The sequence below is a fragment of the Hemicordylus capensis genome, chromosome 12, assembly GCF_027244095.1.
Source record: "Hemicordylus capensis ecotype Gifberg chromosome 12, rHemCap1.1.pri, whole genome shotgun sequence".
NCBI lineage: Eukaryota > Metazoa > Chordata > Lepidosauria > Squamata > Cordylidae > Hemicordylus > Hemicordylus capensis.
In genome coordinates this window covers 4,073,897-4,098,745 of record NC_069668.1, presented here as the reverse complement: position 1 = coordinate 4,098,745, position 24,849 = coordinate 4,073,897, and the positions used below count along the sequence as shown (strand labels likewise).

Here is a 24,849-nt window from a genome sequence, read left to right as displayed (position 1 = left end):
ATCAGGAATAGGGTAAGAGAAGCCTCAAGACTCTGTTTCGGGGCCGGGGGCCATCCATGCCCCCAATTGGCCAAGGTGAGAAATTGGCATGGTGAGAAATCTGCAAGGTAGGAGTTGGGGAAAATGCTCGACAGTGAACGGGGTATGGGGGCAAAAGGCAGGAGGTGGGCTCCCCCCCCCGCTCTGGAGTGGTGTACAAGTTCTGGTCTCCCGCCTCTCTATCCAGCCCACAGGTGAGCATTTCCCCTCCGACCCACCTTGCTTGACGAATTCTCACACTGGCCAGTTGGGAGCATCCCCGGCTCCCAGATTTGGGTTGGAGGTGCTGCCTACCCCGTTTCCGGTTGTGTGAATAGCCCTGTAGATCCAGGTTCTGGAAGTTTCGAACAGGCCTGCTCAACCTAGCCCCGCCCCCAGCTGTTTTTGGACGACAATCCCCAGCCACAGTGGCCAAGAGCCAGGGATTATGGGAGTTGTAGGCCAACATCTGCAGGAGGGCCAAAGTTGAGCAGCCCTGGTGTAGAAGAACCGTTAAGGCGCTGCAGGCTAGGGGAGGGGCCTGAGGAGATCGGAGGGTCATCTTCCGTTTTGGGATCGTAATCCAAAAGCTGGAGAGGGGAAGGGCCATAGTTCAGTGGCAGAGCACCAGGCCCTCACCCTCCAGGTGAGGCTTGGAAGGACTCTTGCCTGAAACATGGCGAGCTTCTGCCAGTCAGGGTGGACAGTACTAAGCTAGATGGATGGATGGTCTGATTCAGTAGATGGCAGCTTCCTATGGAATCTTGTGGAGGACAGAACAAACGTTTTATGCCGCAGTTATTTCACAGAGTGGGAGCCTTGACTGCTGAGCTCCTGAAGTTAATTTCCAAAGTGGTTGGGCTTTGCTGGCATGCCCCATATGTCCTGACTCAGACCTGAAGACCTCCTTTTAGAGGCCCTGATCTGAGTGCTCCTGCCAAATGAGGGGAGGCAGCTAGATACAGGAGAGGGGGCCTCTTCAGTGGTGGCACCTTGTCTATGGAATAGCTTCCCCAGTGAGACTTGCCTGGCATCGTCCCTTCGTTCTTTTAGAAGCCAGGTGAAGGCCTTTCTGTTTACTCAGGCTTTTAAAAATTGGCTTTTTCCAAAAATAAGTTTCTAAAATGTTTTGCATTGTATTTTGCATTGTAATTTTAGGAACATAGGAAGCTGCCATATACTGAGTCAGACCCCTGGTCCATCTCGCTCAGTATTGTCTACCCAGACTGGCAGCGGCTTCTCCAAGGTTTCAGGCAGGAATCTCTCTCAGCCCGATCTTGGAGATGCTGCCAGGGAGGGAACTTGGAACCTAGATGCTCTTCCCAGAGTGGCTCCATCCCCTAAGAGGGGAAGATCTTCCAGTGCTCACACTTCTAGTCTCCCATTCATATGCAACCAGGGCAGACCCTGCTTAGCTAAGGGAGCAAGTCATGCTGGCTACCAGAAGACCAGCTCTCTTTCTCTTCTTTGTCTTGCTCATTTATTTATTTATTTATTTATTTATTTATTTATTTATTTATTACATTTCTATGCCACCCCATCCAATGGTTCTGGGCAGTGCACAAGAAGTAAAGGTTGTTCCTTCATTCTGTTTCCAAATTATGTGTGGTGAAAAGTGAGGGAGGAGGTTGCTGTTCCTTTGCTTTTCCCCAATTTATATTGCTCGATATTTCTGAAAACTTTTGCTGTATCTTTCCTCTGTCCACTCCTTAATTTGAAAAATTAAAATTCTATTTAAAACAAACAAACAAACAAAAACAGAGGCCAACGCCATTCAAAACCAGCTACTTGAAACAATGTAAAAACAAATTTAAAACCATTCAGAATCATTTAAAACCAATTAAAGTGCTTAAAAACAATTTAGAAACCTTGGAAGGCCAGGCCAAACAAGTAAGTCTTTCGGGCTCTCTTCAAAGCCAACAAGGAGTCCAAACGTGTGTTTCTTGGATATTTTTTACTGCTCTGTTGTTGTGAGTCTCTGAGAGAAAAATTTGTTATAGGGCAGCTAACAAAGTTTATTATTATTTATTATATCCAGACTCCACGCCTTCTGTGTCCTGTGCAGAATCTAGGATGTGACAGACTGAATTCCACCTGAAATAAGAATAGCCTCTCTCTCTCTCTCTCTCTCTCCCCAGACACTGGCAAGACCTTGGCTACCTGATTATCTACATCACGGGGCGTCCTGACATGCAGAAGCAGCGTGTAGTTTCCTGGCTTTCCCAGCATAACTTCCCCCAGGGGATGATCTTTTTCTCCGATGGGCTTGTCCACGACCCTCTGAGGCAGAAGACGATCTTCCTCCGAAATCTTGTGCAGGAGGTAATTGAAATTGGGCTGTTTCCCTTCTTGGTGTGTTGGTTACTGCTGAGTGCGAAAGAGCTCCTCTTCCCATGATGATGCTCAGTATTTGCTTTGGAAAAATGTCTCCTGGGACTTCTACGCACAGCAAGTTTTACGTTTACGGGGAGGCTTTACTGCGAACTCAGAGTTGCCCCAACTTTTCACTGTGCATTCGAGTGTAACCTGGTTTATATCCAGGGTAAAAAACCCCACTATTTGTGTTGTTTTGGGGGGGCAATTTCGAGTTTGCTGTGAACCCTCCCCATAAACTCCTCGTAAAACCTGCTGTGCGTCAAAGCCCCAGGGGAGGTCCGTCTGAGGGTGCCGCCAGCCCATCTGGTGGCAACTCAAAGGCAAGCCTTCTCTGTAGTTGCCCTGGACCTGTGGGATTCTCTTCCTGCTGAGATTAGAGCTGTTCCATCCCTGCTGGCTTTTAGGAAACCACTAAAAGACACATTTCTTCAGCCAAGCTTTTTAGTTAGATGGTGTGTTTTTATGGGCATTTTAATTTGATCTTTGATACGTTTTAACGGTTAAATTATTGGCTTTGCTTTATGCTGTAAACCGCCTAGAGGCTTACAGTCCTAGTCCACTATACTATGCTGGCTTATTTCTGTAAAGACAAAGATCTTTATAAGATAACAACACACCAAATCTAGAGTTCGGGGCTTTTTTCTACCACGCCTTCAGTCTCCTCCACGGCTAACGTGTAGTTGCTCCCCTCCCTTCTAGTGCCACATCAGGATCTGTGCCGCTTACGGCTCCATGAAGGACATCTCTGTGTACAACGTCCTGGGTCTCTCCCCTTCCCAGATCTACATTGTTGGACGTCCAGCAAAGAAATACCAGGCGCAGTGCCAGGTGACTCTCTCTCTATCGGCAGGGTTGCCAAGACTTCCAGGTCCTTGTCGGGTCTCCGGGATGCCCCCGTCCAATGAAACGGTGGCAGAGGGACACCCAGCTTGGAGCGGGGAGGGTTGTAAGCTCAGTGGTAGGGCACAGAGCAACTCTTTTGCATGCAGAAGGTCCCAGGATCAATCCCTGGCAGCATCTCCACGTAAGGCTGGGAAAGACTCCTGCCTGAAAGCTCAGAAAGACGCTGCCGGTCAGTGCAGACAACCTTGAGCTGGGTGGACCAAGGGCCTGACTCAGTATAAGGCAACTTCCTGCATTCCAACATTACCCCAGCTGTCACTCACTGATTTCTTTTCTTTCCCCCTCCCTTTGCCCGCCTTCCTCCTCCTCCTCCTCCTCCTCCACTCCAGTTCATGAGCGAAGGCTACGCCTCCCACCTGGCCTCGCTGCAGTTCGGCCTCCATTCCCGCCCCAAGAAGAACAGCACCCGCATGATCTTGAGGAAGGGCAGCTTCGGCCTCCAATCCCAGCCGGACTTCTTGCGCAAACGCAACCATCTCCGCAGAACTATGTCCGTCCAGCAGCCCGACCCGCCGTCCTTGGCCCCCAAACCAGAACGTGCCCAGAGCCAGCCCGAATAGGACAAAGACCACGACCGGCACCTGCCCCCCATCGCGTGGGTGAGAGGTGGGGTTCACAAGTTCGAGTCAGCCCCGTAGCGGATGCCGGGGTGGCTCAGGCACGTGTGGGCATAACCTGCCTGGAGCTGTATTTTGGGTCAGAGGTGAGGAGAGCCGGTGTTCCCGCGGCTCTGGATTACTGCCTCCTGTGTCCCGAGGGGAGTTCCCCACTTGTTCCTCTCGTCCGTATCGTTTCGAGTTGAGAGAACCTTGCATGCCAGCTGCCCTCGCGAGAGGCTGCAGCAGGCAGTTGAGCTTGTCTGTGCATGTTGACTTCCTTGCAAAATGTGCAATAAACGGGGAAGTGCCAGCTGGCCCCAGAGAGAGGGTGTCCGAGGGGCTGCCACGCCCAGCGGTACTTCATTCTCTTCTGACTTGCCGACACGGAGGAATAAGAATTCAACATCTCCTGAGGAAGCTTGCTTGGAGCTGCTTGGGAGAAAACAGAGATACTGACTGTGCAGAGGAGGCCCTCCGGGGTGCTTGAGACCCAGGATCCATCCCATTCCAGCAACTGTGCGTGAGCCTCCACGCCCCAAACCAGTCCCCCATGTATAGGTTTTGCAGGAGGCCCCGAGGCAGAGAAGCAACGATAGATATGAATCGGAAGCTCAGGAGGGCGGAGAAGTTGGTCCCTCTCTTGAAACCGCTCCCGAGGGAAATATCCTGGAGTGTCGGGAGTTCTGTGGGCTTGAGGGACGCCGAGCTGTTTTCTCGGAATGATGTGTGCTGTCACATTTTTAATTTTTTAAAAAATATTTTCCTATTTTGCCGGAAAGAAGTGATCCATTTTGGATGGACCGAATCGCCCTGGGAGTCTGTGCGGGCGCCTGCCCTCTCCGCCCCCCCCTCAGCCCAGTTCCAAAGCACATGTCAGCCTTGCTGTGCCCAGTGGCGTATCCCGTGTGTCAGCGTTGCACACGCTGTTGTGTCTAGTGGAGTGCAGTTGGCCGTGCTCTTGTCTCTGATGCTTCCGGGCGAGAGGTTCTCCCTGGTCAGTCTCATCAGTGGGGATGAATGCTCATTTTGATTTCCAACCATGCCTGCACCCCTAGAGATGGAAAAGAGGCGGTCGCCTTACAAGACTTTCTGCTTTTGGTGTGTCTTTCTTGTCCTGACCGTCTGGCTGGCAGTAGCCAAATTTTGCAGTGGTTTAAAAATACACAAAAACGACTATACAATTTTATCGTTTTTATCAGAGGACTGGGAATGAAAATGGGCAATAATGTCCTTGGAGGATGACTCCATGGGGAGAGGACAATCATTTGTTCATTGTGACCCTAACCGTGACCCTTTCCCCTGTGCAAAAATGATGGCGATTTGACCCTAATTGTTTGGGGATCTGCATAAAGAAGAGGGTTAATAATAGAGAGTTAAGTGCAAGAATGCAATCTCCATTTTCCCATCTCTAAGGGATGCCAAAAATCATCATCATCATCATCATCATCATCATCATCATCATCTTATTTATTCAATTTCAATTTCATGAAGAGCATTCGTGCCCTGACATGGTAACGTGGCAAAATCTGTGGGCCTGGCTCATAGACTTGCTTGCTTGACCGAAGGATTCTCTGGCATGTCTTAAGCAAAGTATTTTGTGGTGTGTCTTACTAAAAGAATTCCCTCAGGTGTACCACCGGCCAGAAAAACTGGAGATCTTCTTACTCACAGGCATTCAGAGATCGCCCCCAATTTTTGCAATCTGGGTGAATGGAAAACTGATTTGGCTCATAGCTCCTGTTAATGTAAGAGTAGCCGTCACGCACCAGAATTATGTGCGTCCCAGAAGACGGCCCAAGAGTGTTGTGTGCAATGCCTCTACTTCCCCCCTTCCCTGTTGGGGCCCGAGTTCCAGATCACCTTCCTTGGCGTCCATTTGGTGCTTTTCTGCTGGATATCTTACTCATGGAAGGCTATCTTACTTGCCTTGATGTTCCTTGGGAATTCTGCTCCTGCAACCAAGACTGACGACTTTATTAAAGGATCTGGAGTGTTACCCACAAGTGCTATGTTTCCAGAGAGAAAAGAGGATTGCGGAACTAGTTTCACACTGTTGGGAAGTCCTGTAGATCCGTGTCTGAGGTCCCTCCTGGATTTCGAGAGCATCACATGGCAAAATGACCCTTTGGTTTACATTTTGGATTGTTAACCTTAATAAGATCCATGAGCCAGCTGGGGTGACCAGTACTTCCTGGAGGGACGAATGGTCATGGTGATTTTTGACCCCTAGAGATTAGAGAGAGATGATCCTAGTGCAAGCCTTCCAGCTTTCGGGGTGTCCTCGTGCTTTTATTCTCCTGACCACTGGGCCTGCAGTGGCCAAATTTGCAACGGCGTGTTTAACATTTTTTTTCAAAATACAAATGCTTCTATAAAATCTTTGTTGGTTTGTCGTCTGAGGAATGGAAATGAAGGGGCAATAACACAGAGAATGCTGTCAGTGTGACAATGCTACCACCTCTCTTTCCATTTCTGGTGGTGGGTCCCCGTCATAGGAGGGTTTGTCTTTGCGTTGAACAGTTATTTTGGACTCCTCATTGTGGGCATATTTGGGAGTCTTGGGTGTACGTTTCCTCTGACAACAGGAGATGGCGCTAGAGTGTTTATATCTTACAACTTTAACTATCTCTGTAAAGCGATGGATTTCTTAACAGAAGCGTCAAGTGGGGAGGAGGAGGGAGAGGGAAGAAGGTTTTTTTTTAACTACTGATATAATATTTCAATGTTTGAGCTGGTTTTTAACTTCTTCTGATCACACGAGTCATGTCCAGTCGACACCTCTCTTGCCTTTCCGTGTATACTCTTTTTGAAGGTTTTTTCCTCTTGCTGTGGGTGAATTTTCCTGTTGTTAGGGACACGAGCCCCTGCCGAAATGCTTTTGACGGTCAACTAACTTATAAAATAAAGTAAGATACCTTCCCGCCCAGGACTGGTTTGATTTGTTTTTAAACTGGTGAGAGTTTAAAACTGGTGAGCAGCCACTGTGTGAAACAGGATTCTGGACTATATAGGCCTTGGGCCTGATCCAGCAGGGCTGTTCTTATGTTCTTATGGTACTCCAACGTTACATATACGCTGATGGGGTCTGAGCTGCTGGTGACTGACCAGGAGAGGGATCTTGGGGTCCTGGTGGACGGCTCCTTGAAAGTGTCGACTCAGTGCACGGCAGCTGTGAAAAAGGCCAATTCCATGCTAGGAATCATTAGGAGGGGGATTGAAAATACAAATGTAGTATTATAATGCCCTTAGACAAATCTATGGTGTTGCCACCTTTGGAGACTACTGCGTACAGCTTTGGTCACTGTATCTTAAGAAGGATATTGTAGACCTGGGAAAGGTGCAGAAGAAGGTAACCAAGATGATCAGGGGCCTGGAGCACCTTCCTTTCGAGGCAAAGCTTCAGACAACAAAATCGACTGAGAAAAAAGTGGACATGATTGGGGTCTTTCAAATTATACTTGGTATGGAGACAGTGGATAGAGAGAACTTTTCCTCCCTCTCTCACAACCCTAGAACCAGGGGTCATCCCGTGAAACTATCAGGACATTTAGGATGGACAAGAAGAAGTACTTTTTCACACTGCACATAATTAATATATGGGATTTTCTGGCATGTGCTGGGGCCATCACCTTGGCTGGCTTTACAGGGGCTTTTCACAGAGGACAGGTCTGTCTGTGGCTACTAGTCTGGATGGCCATAGGCCACCTCCAGGCTCAGAGGTAGGATCCTTCTGTATCCCAGTTGCAAGGGAGCAACAGCAGGAGAGAGGGCATGCCCTCACCTCTTGCCTGTGGGCCTCCCAGAGGCATCTAGAGGGCTGCTTTGTGAAACAGATTCCTGGACTAGATAGGCCTTGGGCCAGATCCAGCAGCTATTCAGATGTTCTAATGGTACCCGCAGTATCAGCCACCTCACCCCCACCCCCACGATAAAAGGTACCTCTTTTCAGGAATGCTTTTGTGATGCTTAGTTTTCAGGTACCACCTCAGGGGCAGCAGACAGCTGCAAAGTACCTTGTGACTCAGAAAAAACTCCTTACAGTTAGGGCAAGGGACGGGGAAACCTGTCCATTGCTCCCTTTTGAAAGATCCTTGTAGAAGCTTTGCATGTTTAGTGAAGGCAGAGAAAATCTCTGTAGAGCGGAAGGGCACTTGTGATCATGGTTGATGTTTTTAGTTTCCATTTTGGGGTCAAATTCAGCCCACAGTTCTCCCAAGTTTGCAACAAAAGTCGTTTTGGGATAGACAGAGCCACTTGGCTAGTACCTGTGCCATCTCCAACTTGCCTTCTTTTCTCCCCTTTCTCAACAATCTTTAAACAAATTTAATAAGGGGTAAGATAAATATAGAAGCAGATAATGTACACCTGACTCCTTAAAAAAATTAGTAGGTGGGTAGACTGTCTGAAATTTGGGTGGAGGCAAAATACTGATGGCTGTATTTGAATTTATATCTGCCATGCAAACTGTACAGCCAAGAGTGATGTGAGTGAAGGATCTGCCCTGATTTTCCTAGCTATTATGTTTGTCTTTGCTTTGAGATGAGTACCCAGCGACCCACAGAGGAGTGAGGTTTTTGGAATGAAATAGTCTGAAGCATGTAGAGACATTTTTGCCTGAGATTTATTAACATACATCATAGTCTTTGGGGCAACTTTTAACAAAATGTTTCGACCATCTCACTTTCCTTTCAAAATAAATATAAAAATACTTAATTGCTTAAAATATTCAGAGATAACTTAAATAGAATACATTATTTGTGATACCCTGGAACAAATATTTAACTTATTCATGTGCAATTGGTAAGAAAAAAATATCAAGTTTTTGATTTATCAACTCCCCTTGGTTGTTCTGAAAAGTGCAGGCATTCATGTGGTGGTACACTAAATGTGTATTTAGTGGAGGAACAGAAGCAGCAGCAGCCGCAGGGGTCAGTTTCCTCGGAGGTATTCCAAGCGATCTTGGGTCCATGCTTGTCTGGGATCAGCGCAGATGATCCTACCGCCCTTTGTGACAAATCTGGAAGGGAGAAATGTGTATTTAGTGCCCAGCCAGAGAGCTTTAAAAGGGCAATTCTCTGCCATGCAGTCATCCCAGGTCATATCTGTGGGGCATTTTCCTGAATATTGCCCCTTAAAGGCCTAGCTCAAGCCACCTGGACAGCTTCCCTAAAATGCATTTCTGCAGACTGGTCCTCTCGCCCTATCAGACTGGTCCTCTCTTCCAGAACCTGTGACTTGCTCCAGCCTGGAGATATTTATGACCTCCGCTAAAAGCCACCTAATGGGGCAGCAGGGAAATGACTTGTCTAGCAAGCATGAGGTTGCTGGTTTGAATCCCCACTGGTGTGTTTCCCAGAAACCCCAATATTGGGCAGCAGTGATCTAGGAAGATGCTGAAAGGCATCATCTCATACTGTGCAGGAGGAGGCAATGGTCAACCCCTCCTGTATCCTGGAAGACAACCACAGGGTTCTGTGGCCGCCACGAGTTGACACCGACTCGATGGCACACTTTACCTTTAACTATGGAAACTCACTAATCTTTCCCAAGAATTATCAACCATTGCTTTTGGATGTCTTTAGTCATGTGTATATATTTAAAAATTCAAGGACCCATTGGGTCTAGTGTTTCTATAATGCTTTGCTAACATTATCTCATCCTTAACAACATCCCTGGGAGGTAGGCCAGTTGTCTTAATATTGTAAGATGTGGGGTCTGAGGTGAGCCCGAGAGGGTGGCTTACCTACAGCCACCAAGTAAGATTTAAAAGCAGTTATTTCCTTGCCCTGCATCTAGTTGATGGGCTGCATTTCCACAAGCAGTTAGCTAAGAAAATGAACCAAAATGAGCTACATAACCTCATCGATCAAATCAATACTACTATTCTTTTTAGAAGCCACCGAATGGCGCAGTGGGGAAATGACTTGACTAGCAAGCCAGAGGTTTCCGGTTCGAATCCCCACTGGTATGTTTCCCAGACTATGGGGAACACCTATATCAGGCAGCAGCAATATAGGAAGATGCTGAAAGGCATCATCATCTCATACTGTGTGGGAGGAGGCAATGGTCAACCCCTCCTGTATTCTACCAAAGACAACCACAGGGCTCTGTGGTCGCCACGAGTTGACACTGACTCGACGGCAACCTTCTTATTTTGAAATTTTAAAATCTAGCATTTGCCATTTATTTATGGACTTGAAACTTTTCCACTTTGTCTTTCTAGAAAAATATTCAAGGCAGCCATTCTCCTGACCCCGCAGAATTATTTTCTAAATTATCTCTTCCTACTTACGCGATTGCTGGGAGTGCACAGACGCTGCTTGTATGTTGGTAGGAGACCAATAAGTTCCGTGGAACTGGTTTCACATTATACGAAATGCAGCAGAATGCTAAAAAAGAGAAGAGAAGAAAGGTACTTTGGGGTTTTTCCCTTAGCTGTGGATTTTCTGCCCCTCAAACGGCCCATCCCATAGACAAGAAGAATTGGTAGTCTCTCCTACTGGAATCTTGTTTTCTAGCATAGAACTATATCGATATAGTTCTATGCTAGAAATAGAGTTGGCCTTGTCGCAACAAGCATGCATTGTCCCCTTTGCTAAGCAGGGTCCAACCTGGTTTTTATTTGAATGGGAGGCTACATGTGAACACTGTAAGATATGCCCCTTAGGGGATGGGGCTGCTTTGGGAAGAGCATCTGAGAGTCCACGTTCCCTCCCTGGCCGCATCTCCAAGATAAGGCTGAGAGAGATTCCTGCATGCAACCTCGGAGAAGCCGCTGCCAGTCTGGGTAGATCATACTGAGCTAGATGGACCAAGGGTCTGACTCGGTATATAGCAGCTTCCTATGTTCCAAATATGTATAATATAATACGAACTTGGGTGGGTTTTCCTAGGCTCAGCTGCATCGCTTCAAGGAGGCTATCCCAGAGGGCCTCCAATCTGCTTCTCTGTGCATTTGCTTAAAACTAGCTCCATTCCAGAATCAAGCGAGGGCAATCTCATTTTTTCCATTCAGGTGGAGCTCTTGGATTTCAAGGGCTTGGTTACCTGCCCCTTTTGACAGGGCACTGTTCTGATTTGCCATAATAGGCTAGCAGACGATTATGCTCTTATTAATTAATAGCATGGCTATTAATTAGCCATGCTCATTAATATTAATCATATTTTGAGTGCCCATTAAAGCAACCCTCTTTCTCCCACTAGCTCCCCACAATGAACAGAAGCAAAAGGCATCGTTGATTCCCGAGTTGGAATTATTCCGGAATTATTTTATTCCGGAATTATTCCCGAGTCGGGCTGCACAGCTTTTAGGTCTAAGAGCACCCAAGACAGCCCCCATCTTGCTGTGGTCAGTGCTTGAATGGTAGACCCCTGCATGTTGCCTCTGGGGATGGGGCTGTGCGGTTAAGCATCTGCTTTGCAGGCAGAAAAGTCCCAGATTCGATCCTGGCAGCCTCCCCAGGTAGGGCTGGAAGAGAGACTCCTGCCTGTAACCATAGAGAGCTGCTGCCAACCAGGGTAGGCAACACTGAGATAGATGGACCAAGGGCTTGACTCAGTAGACAGCAGCTTCCTACCGGATGGAGCGGCAGCTCAGTGGGAGAGCATCTGCTTGGCATGCAGAAGGTCTCAGTTTCAATCCCTGGCAGCATCCCCAGGTAGGGCTGGGAAAGATGTCTGCCTGAAACCCTGGAGAAGGAGTGTAGATAATCCTGAGCAAGAAGAATCCAGCGTCTGACTCGGGAGAAGGCAGCTCCCTGTGTTCCTAACTTTGATCCTCCAACTGTTCTTGGACTACAGCTCCCATCCTCCCCAGTGACACTGGTGAATTGTCGGGGATAATGGGCGTTGTATTCCAATGGGACTGAAGCTGGGCCACCCTGTCCTAGAAGACGTATCTTCTTGTTTTCTTTCTCACAGAGACTGTTGTGGGCAAGGATATTTCCCCACGGAGAGTTCTGAACCACTCTTGCAGAGGAGAAGAAGGTCCCGAGAAGGACTAAAAGTAGGGTCCTATTTGGTGTATCGGCACAAGCAGTCATTCTGAAACCCAAAGCAATTTCTTGTCTTTGCTAAGTGTGTTAAAACTTCGGGAAGAGTGGTATAGAAATCAAAATGAATGAATGAAAAAGCATTTGAAGGGGCAATAACCAGTCATAAGAACCCAGGAAGCTGCCCGATACCGAGTCGGACTCTTGGTCCATCTAGCTCAGGACTGTCGACACTGACTGGCAGCAGCTCTCCAAGGTTTCAGGCAGGATCCTCTCCCAGCCCTACCTGGAGATGCTGCCAGGGATTGAACCTGGGACCTTCTGCATGCAAGGAAGTACCCCTGCCACTAAGCTATGATTCTCTACCACTGAGCTACAGTCCCGTCTCCTAGGAAACTGCCAATTACTGAGTCAGACTCTTAATCCACTGAGCTCAGTATTGTATACTTTGACCGGCAGCAGCTCAACCGGACTCTCCAAGCAAGGAGAGCAAGCTTTCAGGCTGCAGGAATACAAAAAATGGTTTCAGGCAGGAGTCTTTCCCAGCCCTACCTGGAAATGCTGCCCGGGATTGAACCAGGGGTGATCTCTTCCACTGAGCGATGTGATCTCACAGGGCAGCCCTGTACCTGCCCATCCAAATGCAAACCTGGGCAAACCCTGCTTAGCAAAGGTGGCCCATGCTCACTCCCGCAAGACCAGCTCTCCTCCCGCTGTGAACAGGGTGCAGATGCCACCTCTGCATGGGATGTGGTGCCGAGCAGGAGAACTTACGGTTCGCTTCCGTCTGGGCGAAGAAGGCAGCCGTTGCGACCAGCAGGACGGCGAGGAGAGCCTTGGAGGAAAAAGTCATGCTTGCAGGAGGAGGCGGTTGGTTCAGGCTCAGCGGCAGAAGCAGAGAAGGCTGTCAGGGCGAGTTCTCCTAGGCTTGTGGCTTGAATGCCAGGACTCTTCCCCTCTTATACACGCAGCACCTCCGGAGAGGGTGGGGATTTCTTGGAAAACCAACCAACGCCTCATCATATCTGAGAAGCGATTGCATAACTTTCCAGATTCTGCTAAGTCGGACGAATTAATCAAGAGTCTCGGGAGGCACCAAAGATGAGGAAGTTGAGCCGGCGGACCAGGGGCCGAGATGCTGCAAGGAGCAACCAGTGGGGGTGTGTGGGGGGGGCTGTCAGAACATTTCTGGCCAAGGGAATGAAGCAGTGGGCCTGTTTGGCTTCATTCTGCCTGAGCTCTCAGAACAAAGTTCTGGTGCTGAGGCTCTGGGAGAAGTAAAGGCCTCAGTGGCCTCAGGAAGGAGAGCTGGCCTTGCAGTAGTGAGTCTGGATGGTCCCCTTTGCTAAGCAGGGTCCACCCTGGTTTGCATTTGGATGAGAGGCGACATGTGGACGCTGTATGATACTTTCGATAGGCCAGGGGATGGAGCCGAAGCTCAACGGTAGAGCATCTGCTTTGCATGCCCAAGGTCCCCGGTTCAGCCCCTGGCAGCATCTCCAGGTAGGGCTGGGAAAGACTCTTGCCTGGAACCTTGGAGAGACGCTGCCGGTCAATGCAGACAATACTGAACTAGATGGACCAAGGGCCTGACTCTGTATAAGGCAGCGGGCTATGTACCGGTACCCAGATGGATACAGGGAGGAGGATTCTGCTTGGACGTGGCCATCCTCGGGATTTTAAGAGCTTCTTCTGAGCTGATGCTTTCTGACTTGGTTCTCAAGACCATCTAGGCTAGGGGCACCTCTTTAGTCTATGTCGGCCTGGTTCACACAGCCATTCAAATCTGGGCTTAATGGGGGAGACTGCCATCACCCCTGCTAAATGAGCCAAGAGGCACCTTTTAAAAGTGGTGATTCTCTTTATTTAGCAGGGGGGGAGCAACTGGCCCTGTTCGTCCCCAGCACAGCATTTTTTCCAATGGCTGTTGCAGGTGTCTGTCTTATTTCTTTAGATTGTGAGCCCTTTGGGGACAGGGAACCATCTTTGTTTGTATCTATGTAAACCATTTTGGGAACTTTGGTTGAAAAAGGTAAAGTGTGCCGTCAAGTTGATGTTGATTCCTGGTGCCCACAGAGCAAACCTGTGGTTTTCTTTTGGTAGAATACGGGAGGGGTTTCCCATTGCCATCTCCCGCACAGTACAAGATGATGCCTTTCAGCATCTTCCTAGATCTCTGCTGCCCAATATAGTAAATGTAAAGTGTGCCGTTAAATCAATTTCAACTCCTGGCACCCACAGAGCCCTGCGGTTGTCTTTGGTAAAATACAGGAGGGGTTGACCATTGTCGCCTCCCACGCAAATGAGATGATGCCTTTCAGCATCTTCCTAGATCACTGCTGCCCGATAGAGGGGTTTCCCATAGTCTAGGAAACATACCAGTGGGGATTCAAACCAGCAACCTTCTGCTTGTTAATCAAGCATTTCCCCTACTGTTTCCTTATTAAGAGATGGGCATGAAATTGCTTCTCCCCTGACCTCTTTTTACTATTTTCTACTGTTACGTGCTATAAATGTTTCCTCTCTTATCATGGACAATTTTTATACCACTTTCCACCGATCTGCATTGAAACCCTGGTCACTGTTTGTTTGACATTTCTGTGATTACTTACTTGTGTGTCTGTTGTTTCTCAGGGAAAAATTAAAATTAAAAGGAAAGTTGCATTATACCAGGTCAGACCTCTGGCCCATCAGTATTGTCAACACAGTCTGGCAGCATCTCTCCAAGGTTCCAGGCAGGAGTCTCTCCCAGGCCTATCTGGAGATGCTGCCAGGGACTGAACCCGGGACGTTCTACTATGATGGATATTTATAGGCTGCTCTTCCACCAAAGTTCTCAAAGCAGCAAAATAAATAATATGTAAATTGGAGGGTCCCCTTTCCCCAAAGGGCTCACATTTTAAAAAGAAACATGACAGATACTAGCTACAGCCACTGGAGGGATGTTGTGCTGGGTTTGGAGAGGGCCAGTTGCTCTCCCCCTGCTCAATATCAGAGAATCACCACTTTTAAAAGGTGGTGCGTGACACTTTCTGCATGCAAAGCAGACGCTTTACCAGCAAGCTGCAGCCCTATCCCCTTTGGGCCTCCAGATGTGGCTGGACTACAACTCTCCTCATCCCCTGCTACTATAGCCTTTGACCAGGGGTGATGGGATTTATAGTCCGGCAAAATGTGGAGGCCCTCCTTTATACCCCTCCTGTCTCTCTCTTTCTACCAGGGTTGACCCCATCATGTACAAGACTGTGCACACAGACACACCCTGGCTGATTGCTACACTTTGGGGAACATGCGTCTTCCCCCTACATCACAACAGCTACCAAGTAGAAAGCCATGTTCAAAAGAATGCCCTGGGGAATGATTCACCCATACATGGTAAGGAGTTGAACAGAGAGACTGATTGCATCACCGCGGGCCACATATACTTCAGTCAGTGCTGTCTGCCCATGCAGGTGTGTGTTGGCTAGCCTCAAGAATGTTTAACTTGCAAAGATCTAAACTTCTCCTCTTCTTCCAAGGAGCCCAGAGCAGTGACCGTGGTCATGCTGATCCTCACAAGAGCCCTGTAAAGGAGGCGAGGCTGAGAGAGAAGCGACTGGCCCCGAGTCACCCAGTGGGCTTCGTGGCTAGATTTGAACTCGGCTGTCCCCAGTCGGGGAGAACTCGGTTCCAAGTTCCCTCCCTGGCAGCATCTCCAAGAGAGAGCTGAGAGGGAGAGATTCCTGCCTGCAACCTGGGAGAAGCCGCTGCCAGTCTGTGTAGACAATACTGAGCTTGATGGACCAAGGGTCTGACTCAGTATGTGGCAGCTTCCTATGTTTCCATGTACCCTGAGTCTGTCACTACCCCTGACTGTCCTGTAGGTGCTCAGGTGATGTGTCTATAAGGATCATAACTAATGGCTATGGAACGGAACAGATCACCTCTTTACCCATGGCCTTGGTGTCGCCTGGTCGGCACCCTGGCCATTCCGTCATTAGTCTGACATTTTGCCCCAGGGAAAAATGCTGAAGAGTGCTGCTCGACACTTCCTGCTTAAAGCACATGCGCCATATCAAAGCTGACTCACATTTTCCACATCTAATGCATGTAAGGATGGTATCTACAGGGCTTCTGCTCTCTCCGCTCTCTAGCTTACCAAAGGCAGTGAAAGGGCAAACCCAGAATCCTTGGATTCTCTTTTTCCTGGACAATTGATCCAGTACCACAAATATCGATCGAAACAACAAGGGTGTGACGCCCTTCCGTGAGTGTTGCTCCCTGCCCAAGGCGGGGTGGTTGAGACCCCTCTTATGGGTTCCCAAGACTAGGATCTGGGGCCTCGAAGTCGAAGAACATCTTACCCCCAGGGCCACACAATTTGGGACTATGACTCCTATACTCCTGAACTCTTGGCCACTGTGGCTGGAGATGATGGGAGTTGTAGTCCAAGAGCAGCTGGGGGACTGGAGTTGTGCGTCCCTGTCTGAACGCCCCCTTTCTGACCAGCTCTGATGTAGTCCTGTGGGTTTCCAGAGTGGTTAGGATGAGGTTGGCCAAGCTGGTATTGAATTGATTAGCGGGCTCAAAACCATGTGGCGGACAGAGTTCTTGGCCCAAATCTGCTTGCCAAATCACGTTAATGTGATTTTCTTCCCCGCGGTAATCTCAATTACAGATGATGATGTGAGTTAGGAGTTCTGAAGAAACATCAACGATGCACATAAAGTGTGCCGTTCATTCCCCAGCGCTGTTCTGCACTAGGCGAAAAGTTCAGCGTGGCTGAACCAGATGCTTTGCTTGTGGCTGTCTTGGAAGCACACCAGAATGGCACGGATGCAAAAAGAGCAGTCGACATTTCCCAGCAACGGAATGGCTTGTCTTTCTTATAACGTCCAGACCCGCAAACCACAAGGGTACTTCTGAGAAAGGAATCGGTCGCACATTTGCAGGATTTTAGCCTGTCCAGGTTGGATCATCCGTCAGGACAGCAGTCTGCTGATGATTGGCTTCACCCACAACTTGCATGTGTGTTAAGCAAAAGTGATCATTTTAATTTTAATGACAGCCAGCCAAAGGTGTTTGAACACAAGTTGTAGCCACAACTGGCATCTAGAGGCCTACATATGAAGAACAGGGTACCACGTTCTGGGCAGAGCCAATTTTACAGTCGTGAGCATGAACTGTCCTCTTTCCTAAGCAGGATTCACCCTGATTTGCATTTGGATGGGACTATATTTTATTCATTCATTTAACAAATTTCTATACCACCCCAAAATGACGTCTCTGGGTGATTTATAATAAAAACACAATTAAAACAAACTTTAAGCATTATAACAATTTAAAACTTAAAACAAGGTTAAAAGTATTAAAACAGTGAATAAATGTGACTTCAGCGCCTTTTTAAAAAGTTGCCAGAGATGGGGAGGCTCTTATTTCAACAGGGAACGCATTCCATCATCCAGGGGCTGCAACGGAGAAGGCCTGTTCCTGAGTAGCTGCCAGATGAGTTGGCAGTAGCCGCAGGCAAACTTCTCCAGATGATCTTAGCAGGCGACGGGGCTCATGGCGAAGACGACGTTCTCTTAAATACCCAGAGCCTAAGCTGTTTAGGGCTTTATAGGTAATAACCAGCACCTTGTATTTTGCCTGGAAACGTATCGGCAGCCAGTGTAGTTCTTTTGATACAGGAGTGATATGGTCTCTCCTCGATGACCCAGAGACCAACCTGGCTGCCACATTCTGGACCAACTGAAGTTTCCGGACTATGTACAAAGGCAGCCCCACATAGAGCACATTGCAGTAATCCAGCCTAGGGGTTACCAGCAGATATGTACCACCGTTTTGAGGCCGTTCATCTCAAGAAATGGACGCAGTTGGTGTATCAGCCAAAACCGATAAAAAGCACCTCTGGCCACCGCCTCAACTTGGGACACCAGGGAGAGGTTTGGATCCAGAAGCAACCCAGACTGCGTACCCAGACTGTGTATATAATTACTTATATAGCAGAGTATTTCAGGAGCTAACTCAGAAAGATAGATAGAAGCAGACCCTAACTGTGCTCCCTGCTGAGATACGATCCACCCCATCTCTGGCAATTTTCAAAAAACACCTGAAAACCCATCTTTTCAAGCCCAAGCTTTTTCAGCTTCCTAAATTTTTAGGTTTTAATCTCTGGTTTGTTTTTAAATTGTTAAATTGTTTTTATTTATTTTTTGTATATGTTTTTAACTTGTTTTATGCTATTGTTAACAGCCCAGAGACAAAAGTTTGGGGCAGTGTACAAATCTGATAAATAAATACATACATTAAAATGAACTATCTATCTCTACTCCCAGTGCTCCTAGTCCTCATTAGGGTTGCTGGTGCAAAGGTCGATGCCATATGGAGCTGGATTCCCAACAAATCTTTGCGACTGTGATCGGCTGTGCCGTGGACAAGGATTTCCTTTGGCTGCCAAAAGGGTGACCTCACCACCCACACGCTGTCATGCTGAGGGGACAAGTTTTTGACTTTCTGGGGAAAGGGGAAGCGTGTAACTGAAAGAATGAATGGAATAAATTAAACCGCAGAGAAGAGGAAGGATCTAGATGGTTTCCTAATGGTTATGTATGTCCGGTTTCTGGGGCCAGGGAAAGCTCCGGGGCCAAGACGTGCTCCCCATAGCTTGCAAGGACTTCGGGGTAAATTTGGCCGATATGTGAACACACACCTCCATTCCAGAGGAGATGCAAACTAAAAGCCGGGTGTGATGTGAAAAATGTCCAGGACTGCGAGGTTCGGGTTGCTTTAGGAATGAGAGGCCTGAAGATGTTCCTGAAGGCTGAGAGAAATGGAGATGTTTTGCTGTGTAAAATTGGGATATGTTCTTTCCAAACATCCAAGCAGAGCCTAATGAAAACAAGTCTGCCTCCCAAGAGGCTGCGATCTTAATTTCAGCTGACTCCAGTTAGGCAAGCTTAGCGCTCTCTCATGCCATTGGAATGCCAACAGCTCCTGCTTCTCTGGGCCAAACTTGGTGTTTGGGGGCAGGCCGTGTGGTTGCTTGCCCTGTTAGTGTATAATGTGGTGGGTGAAACCAGGGCTGTCCTTAGGGCAGGGCAGGCAGGGCGAGTGCCCCATTCGTTTAATCCTCATTAACTGGAAGGGGGGGCCCCACACGGGCTGATTTGCCCCCAGGGCTCTGACGATAGGCTTATGTTCCTATGAAGCTGCTGTCTACTGAGTCAGACCGTTGGTCCATCAATCTCAGCATTGCCTACACTGACTGGCAGCAATCTCATCCCTGAAGGGGAATATCTTAGAGCAGACTGTGCTCATGTGTAGATGCTCATCCAAATGCAAACCAAGGCCAACCCTGCTTAGCAAAGTGGACAATTCATGCTCGCTCCTCTGCAAGGCGTACAGGAGACCAACGGAAGCTTGCAAGAAGCACGAGGAGGGATGAGGAAGCTGTTGTTGACAACCTTCCCTCCTCTCCGTCTGCTTTCAGAGCTTGCAAGACTTGCAAGAACAGGAGTCTGAGGTGGGATGGTACTTGAGGCCATGCCTGCTCTTCTGGCCCTTTCAAATACACCTGGGAGTTTCCAGATTAACCCTTAAGTGTCACTACAGATCTGCAAAGTGTGCTTCCGTCCTTCCTGTGCTGTGACACCACCGTGCTGACAGCAAGGTGTCATTCACATGGCCGATGCCTTACTTCGGATTTTATCTTTGCCATTTAGTGCTACGACGTTGCAAGTCCGTTGCAGGAAAAAATGGCTGTAGTTTCCCATTGTAGGAGCTTGGGATTCTTCTGGTGGTCGTTTTCAATACGATCCAGCCAAGCCGAAGCATTTTACTGCTGTTCTAGGGTGTCATCTGGAAAGAGCCCTGTTCTTCTTTAAGCTTCAAAGATGAACAGATTTATGATGGCGAAAGCTTCCGGGATTGCAGCCAACATTGTTGGATGATTCATGGATGGTTTCTGTGCCTATGTTTAGACTAACTGTTGTGGCAAAACCTCTATGGAAGGACTGACTTGCTTCTCTACTAACCTTATACCCCACTTCTTCATAAAATGCATGCTCATTGCTGCCAGTTCACAACCCTGGTGTTAACTGCCTGGCTTTCTCCTGCTAATGGAGCAAAGAGGCATATTTTCAAGTGGTGATTATCTGATATTTAGTGGGGGAGAGCAACAGTCCCTGCCAGCCTCAGGACAGCTCCTTCTAGTGGCTGGTGCTGGCCTTATATTTCCTTTTAGATTGTGAGCCCTTTTGGGGACAGAGGACCATATTATTTAGTATTTTTCCTGTGCAAATCACTCTGAGAAGTTTGGTGGAAAAGCTGTGGGTGTGTCCATACTAGTAGTCTCCTAGGAGTGCCCATCCCAATCAATGTCAAGTCGGGAGCAAGGCTTCTGTTGCTGTGAAAGTTGCCAGCCCCAAATCTGAATATCCCTTGGGAAGTGGAAGATGCTAATTCAATCTCTGTTTAATCATTCCATTGTGGTGTCAATCCAGAATTTCCACTCGAGGCACAAATGACCAGGCTCAAACTATCTTACTTCGGACACATTAAGCGAAGACCCAGCTCCCTGGAGAAGTCCGTAATGCTGGGGAAAGTGTGGAAGGGAAGAGAAGAAGAGGATGGCCAGCAGCCAGGTGGATGGACTCGATGACGACAGCCATGAATGCACCACTGAGAGACCTTCAAGGCCAAGTGGAAGACAAATCATCCTGGAGAGAATCTATCTATGTGGTCACTAAGATTCGACACCGACTTGATGGCACTTAATCAATAGTGGATGTTGTAGCTTATGAGTTACAATTGAATATAAATATGACTTCCTTCCTTCCTTCCTAACCGGTCTGAAGTGGTTAAATAAAGGGAGAACCTTCGCAACTTTGGACTGGGCACTGAAAGCAACCAACAATATTTCCAGGCAGAGGGATCCACAAATGTAGGCGTAGCTTGCTAGCCAGCCATGATTTGTGGTGGCCACCCAACCCCTCTCTTCCCTTAGATCTGTCGCTGGCACACAGGCAGAGGGCTAAGGAGAGAAGCCGGTCTTCTGGCTTGGGAGATGCGGAGGCTAAGAAACAGGGGCAGAGGATTCTTGCTCTTTCTTAGCTGCTCAGAAATGACAGTGGAAAGGAATCCTTTGGGGAGGAGATCTGTGGGGTGCTAAGTGTCCTGCTCACCAGGGGACTCGGGGCATTCGCCACTGGCGAGCTGGCAAGTGGATTTGAGGGTGCCTGGCTTTTTTGCTTGAGTATCTGTGGGGTTTGCACAATGAACCATGTGCAGAGACATGATGGAGTGTCTACACCTAGTGGTTACATAAAAACACAAGAACAGCCCTGCTGGATCAGGCCCAAGGAAGCCCATCTAGTCCAGCCTCCTGTTTTACACAGTGGCCCACCAGATGCCGCTGGAAGCCTACGGGAAGAAGCTTAAGGCATGCTTAAATGCTTCATCCACGCTTAATCCATCTTAATGTGCACATGTTCAGGGAGCTCATTTTAAATCTTCTTGCTGCGCATTTCCGCAATTGTGCCTGCCCATTTCTCGTTAGCTCTGAAAAGAGAGTCAGTTCCTTGTATCCTGGACCACAAAGAGATAACAAGTGTCTGCTCAGCATATGGCCATCTTATGCTGTAAACCTCTGCACACTGGCATGGGAACAAGTCCAGTTGAACTCATTGGACTTCCTTGGAAAAAAAGAAGAAGAAATGGCTGCATAGGCATTCAGTTTTCATTGGGGGTTGTTAGGACCTGTTCCTGATTGGTTCGAATTATTTAGAAATAGCCCTGCTGTTCCCAATGTGTTGCTTTCCTGGTAGGATCTGTGAAATGTTGAAAGCATGTTGGCGATCGTAAACATCTGCAGTGATTTAGGGTGCTGGGTAAGGTTAAAGCAACTCAAGTTCATTTGGCTGCCATATACCAAGTCAGACCCTTGGTCCATCTAGCTCAGTATTGTCTTCACAGACCGGCAGCGGCTTCTCCAAGGTTGCAGGCAAGAGTCTCTCTCAGCCCTATTTTGGAGATGCTGCCACGGAGGGAATTTGGAACCTTCTGCTCTTCCCAGAGCGGCCCCATCCTCTGAGGGGAATGTTTATTTTATTTTTATGAATTTATCAAATTCTTACACCACCCCAAACTTTCATCTTTGGGCAGTTAAACATAAAACAGGTTAAAACAATTTAAACATCAAAAAGAAGATTAAAACCTAAGAATTTAAAAAGCTGAAAAAGCTTGGGTGAAGAGGTGGGTGCTTGCTACCACAAGACTGGCTCTCCTCCCCGGATCAAACTGGACTAAATGTATTAAATGACTGTTTCACGGTCTGTCATACAGATGTTGAGCACGTCATCGAGACCCTCTGCAAAACTGCCTGTGTAAGGACCATGTTGGCGTAAACCACTATTGGAAAGAGTCAGTCTCTTAAGTTTAGTTTGCAAATTATTTGCTTCCCATTGTCAACAACAGAGGGTGGGCTACACTTTTTCTCATGGAGGAGGGTGGTGCCTTGGGACCCTTTTTGCTGGGCATGGGCTGTGTGGATGAATTCTGCATAACGCATGATCGCACTAGGACCGGGGAGACCCGAGTTCAAATCCCCACTCGGCCATGAGACTTGCTGGGTGACCCTGGGCCAGTCACTTCTCTCTCCGCCTAACCTACTTCACAGGGTTGTTGTAAGAAGAAACTTAAGTATGTAGTACACCGCTCTGGGCTCCTTGGAAGAAGAGTGGGATATAAATGTGCATTTAACAAAAAATACTAAAGCAAGGAGAATGGTAGCTAGGCCATTCCTTTCCAGAAGGTGGCGTAGCTGGCATAGCAACCAAAGCTGGCAGGAGACATTGCTGACTTCTGGGACCAGTTCTGTGTCCAGCAGCAGTGTGGATTGCCTCGCTTTTGAGGGGGAGAGCAGTAACCCCACCCAGCCTGGGCTGAATACCACCTCCATGGTCTGTTCATCCAGGAACGGCACCTCCATCTTACCTGAAACTTATATCTAACAACCAGGGATGTCCCCAAGGGGTAGCAAGGGATAGAGGGCTTCTTCTCTTCCAGCCAATCCAGAGCAGGTAGCTCTGCCTGTACTTTTAGTTGAATTCCCAGGCTTGCTGTTCTGGGATGGGAAAGCTCGCTGTGATCAGCTGAAGCCACCAATTTCCCCGTAGTGAAACCAATTTCCCTGCTAGCTCCCGCATTCCTCATGTTGAATCATGCATCTACTGGGTTTGTAATCTCCATCCTGAACCACTAACCCTCTGCAGATGCCTGCAGAGTGAGTTGCGGCATGCCATAGAAGTCAAAGCGAGCTTGAAGCCTGTGGGAAATGGAAATGGATCCTTGGTTTGGGTTGAATGCAGACTGACGTCTCAAGGCGGCCAGAACAAGTACTGGCTTGTGGAGTATTAGGTGCCAAATCCCTTGCTAATTAAAACAGTTATAACAGTCTCACAGGGGAAGTGAAACTGCCTCCTCCTCCTCCTCCTCCTCCTCTATTTCTTTATTTGTACGATTTCTATACCGCCCTTCCAAAAATGGCTCAGGGCAGTTTACACAGATAAATAACAAATAAATAAGATGGCTCCCTGTCCCCAAAGGGCTCACAATCTACAATGAAACACAAGATAGACACCAGCAACAGTCCCTGGAGGTCCTGTGCTGGGGGTGGACAGGGCCAGTTACTCTCCCCCTGCAAAATAAAAGAGAATCACCACGTTAAAAGGTGTCTCTTTGCCAAGTTAGCAGAGGTTTCATCTCTTATATAGCATTTAAAACATCTGAGAAGTAATAATCCATTCTTAGGGGAATAAGTGATTGCCTTAAACTGGGTTGTGAGAAAATAGGTTTGAAAACTGCTGGTCCGGAGGAGTTCAGGCCTGCATAGCTTAGGTTGCCTTTGGCTTGGCCAGTCCTCCCAGCTCTGGCGGCATTCTTAGTTTTGTTGCCTGCCTGAGACAGCAGAAGCAAGGGCATAGTTGAGAATCTGGCTGGCCACAATGTTTGGTAGAGTGTGTCTGGAGGGGCGGGTCACACCAGCTGTGCTAGCCAGCTATGTTGATTTAAGGCCTGGCCTGGGGTTAGTCCCTTTTCAGATCTCTGCCCAGCCATGGATCTGCTGGGTGTCTGTAACGAAGCTTCTCTCTCTGGCATTATTTTAATGGTTTGTATCATGTCATCTGTTTCTATGTTATTTTTAGATTGATTGCATTTTTATGAATTTGGGCCTGTGTGCTAGTTTGCTGGTATGTTTCGTATAATCTGTTTGTTTAATTTATTCTATCTGTTTTGCTATCGTCTGATAACTAAAGGCAAATAAAACCAACACTACTCTATGCCTCTTGCAGAACAGTTTCAGCTGCATCCACTTCAGTGTGGAAGAATGCTGCTGTCCTGCTTGACAGGGCTGGTGTAAAGAGAGCCGGCGTGGCGTAGTAGCTAGAGTGCTGAACTGGGACCGGGGAGAGCTGAGTTCAAATCCCCATTCAGCTGTGAAACTCACCGGGTGCCTCTGGGCCAACCACTTTTCTCTCGGCCTGACCGACCTCACAGGGTTGTTGTGGGGATAAGCATAACCTCTTTGGGCTCCTTGGAGGAAAAGCGGGATATGAAATGTAAAATTAATTAAATAAATAAATAGAGATGATGTGGGGAAATACTAGTGAAGTTCCAAGGGAAGGTGGGTGACATCTGACTGATAAACGTTGTTGCTTTGCAAAGTGAAAAGATTGCCCTTCCTTTCGGGTTTTGTGCTGGCTTCGTGGCTTTTGAGGACTGGTGGCTACTCTGACATGGCTAGCGTCTGGGTCTCAGCTTACTTGCCTAGGCAGTAGCTGAAGGAAAATGTCTGGAAGCTTGTATCTGGCCAGAAGAAGAATTTGGAAACTTCTTTTTGCAGCCAGTAGGCAAGAAACAGTTGTGGTGGTGGTGACTTTTAAAGACGGGTGCTGCCTCCCTTTTGCTTTCATACATGGTGC

The 24,849-nt window shown here is 48.0% G+C and overlaps 3 protein-coding genes across 4 annotated transcripts in view; 2 read left to right on the top strand and 1 right to left on the bottom strand.

The window, feature by feature from the left end:
- The window catches only part of PITPNM3 (PITPNM family member 3), a 73,407-nt gene extending 66,585 nt beyond the window's left edge, over nucleotides 1–6,822 (top strand). Inside the window, exons 18-20 of the mRNA XM_053274868.1 lie at nucleotides 2,157–2,340; nucleotides 3,094–3,222; nucleotides 3,627–6,822. Of these exons, the coding sequence (XP_053130843.1) occupies nucleotides 2,157–2,340; nucleotides 3,094–3,222; nucleotides 3,627–3,857 (544 nt within the window). The 3' untranslated portion in view covers nucleotides 3,858–6,822. The remainder of the gene's footprint in view (nucleotides 1–2,156; nucleotides 2,341–3,093; nucleotides 3,223–3,626) is intronic.
- A 1,677-nt stretch (nucleotides 6,823–8,499) lies between these two features.
- On the bottom strand, nucleotides 8,500–13,083 carry LOC128336225 (C-C motif chemokine 4-like). The gene is made up of 3 exons (XM_053275568.1): nucleotides 12,662–13,083; nucleotides 10,189–10,285; nucleotides 8,500–8,913 (listed from the first exon to the last, which is right to left on the bottom strand). Exons 1-3 carry the CDS (start codon nucleotides 12,738–12,740, stop codon nucleotides 8,826–8,828), a joined length of 264 nt encoding a protein of 87 aa, XP_053131543.1. The 5' UTR covers nucleotides 12,741–13,083; the 3' UTR covers nucleotides 8,500–8,825.
- Nucleotides 13,084–15,111: 2,028 nt separating this feature from the next.
- LOC128336224 (uncharacterized) overlaps nucleotides 15,112–24,849 on the top strand; it is a 28,874-nt gene continuing 19,136 nt past the window's right edge. For both annotated transcript variants that reach the window (XM_053275567.1, XM_053275566.1), the window contains exon 1: nucleotides 15,112–15,262. In XM_053275567.1, the coding sequence (XP_053131542.1) occupies nucleotides 15,221–15,262 (42 nt within the window). In that variant the 5' untranslated portion in view covers nucleotides 15,112–15,220. The remainder of the gene's footprint in view (nucleotides 15,263–24,849) is intronic.

Excerpts from the sequence above, each read along its gene's own strand:
- LOC128336225 (XM_053275568.1), bottom strand. The coding sequence starts at position 12,740 with ATGACTTTTTCCTCCAAGGCTCTCCTCGCCGTCCTGCTGGTCGCAACG. Across the intron at positions 10,286-12,661 it reads CGCCCAGACGGAAGCGAACC|CATTCTGCTGCATTTCGTAT; the intron begins GTAAGTTCTCCT and ends TCTCTTTTTTAG. Across the intron at positions 8,914-10,188 it reads TGTGCACTCCCAGCAATCGC|ATTTGTCACAAAGGGCGGTA; the intron begins GTAAGTAGGAAG and ends TCTCCCTTCCAG.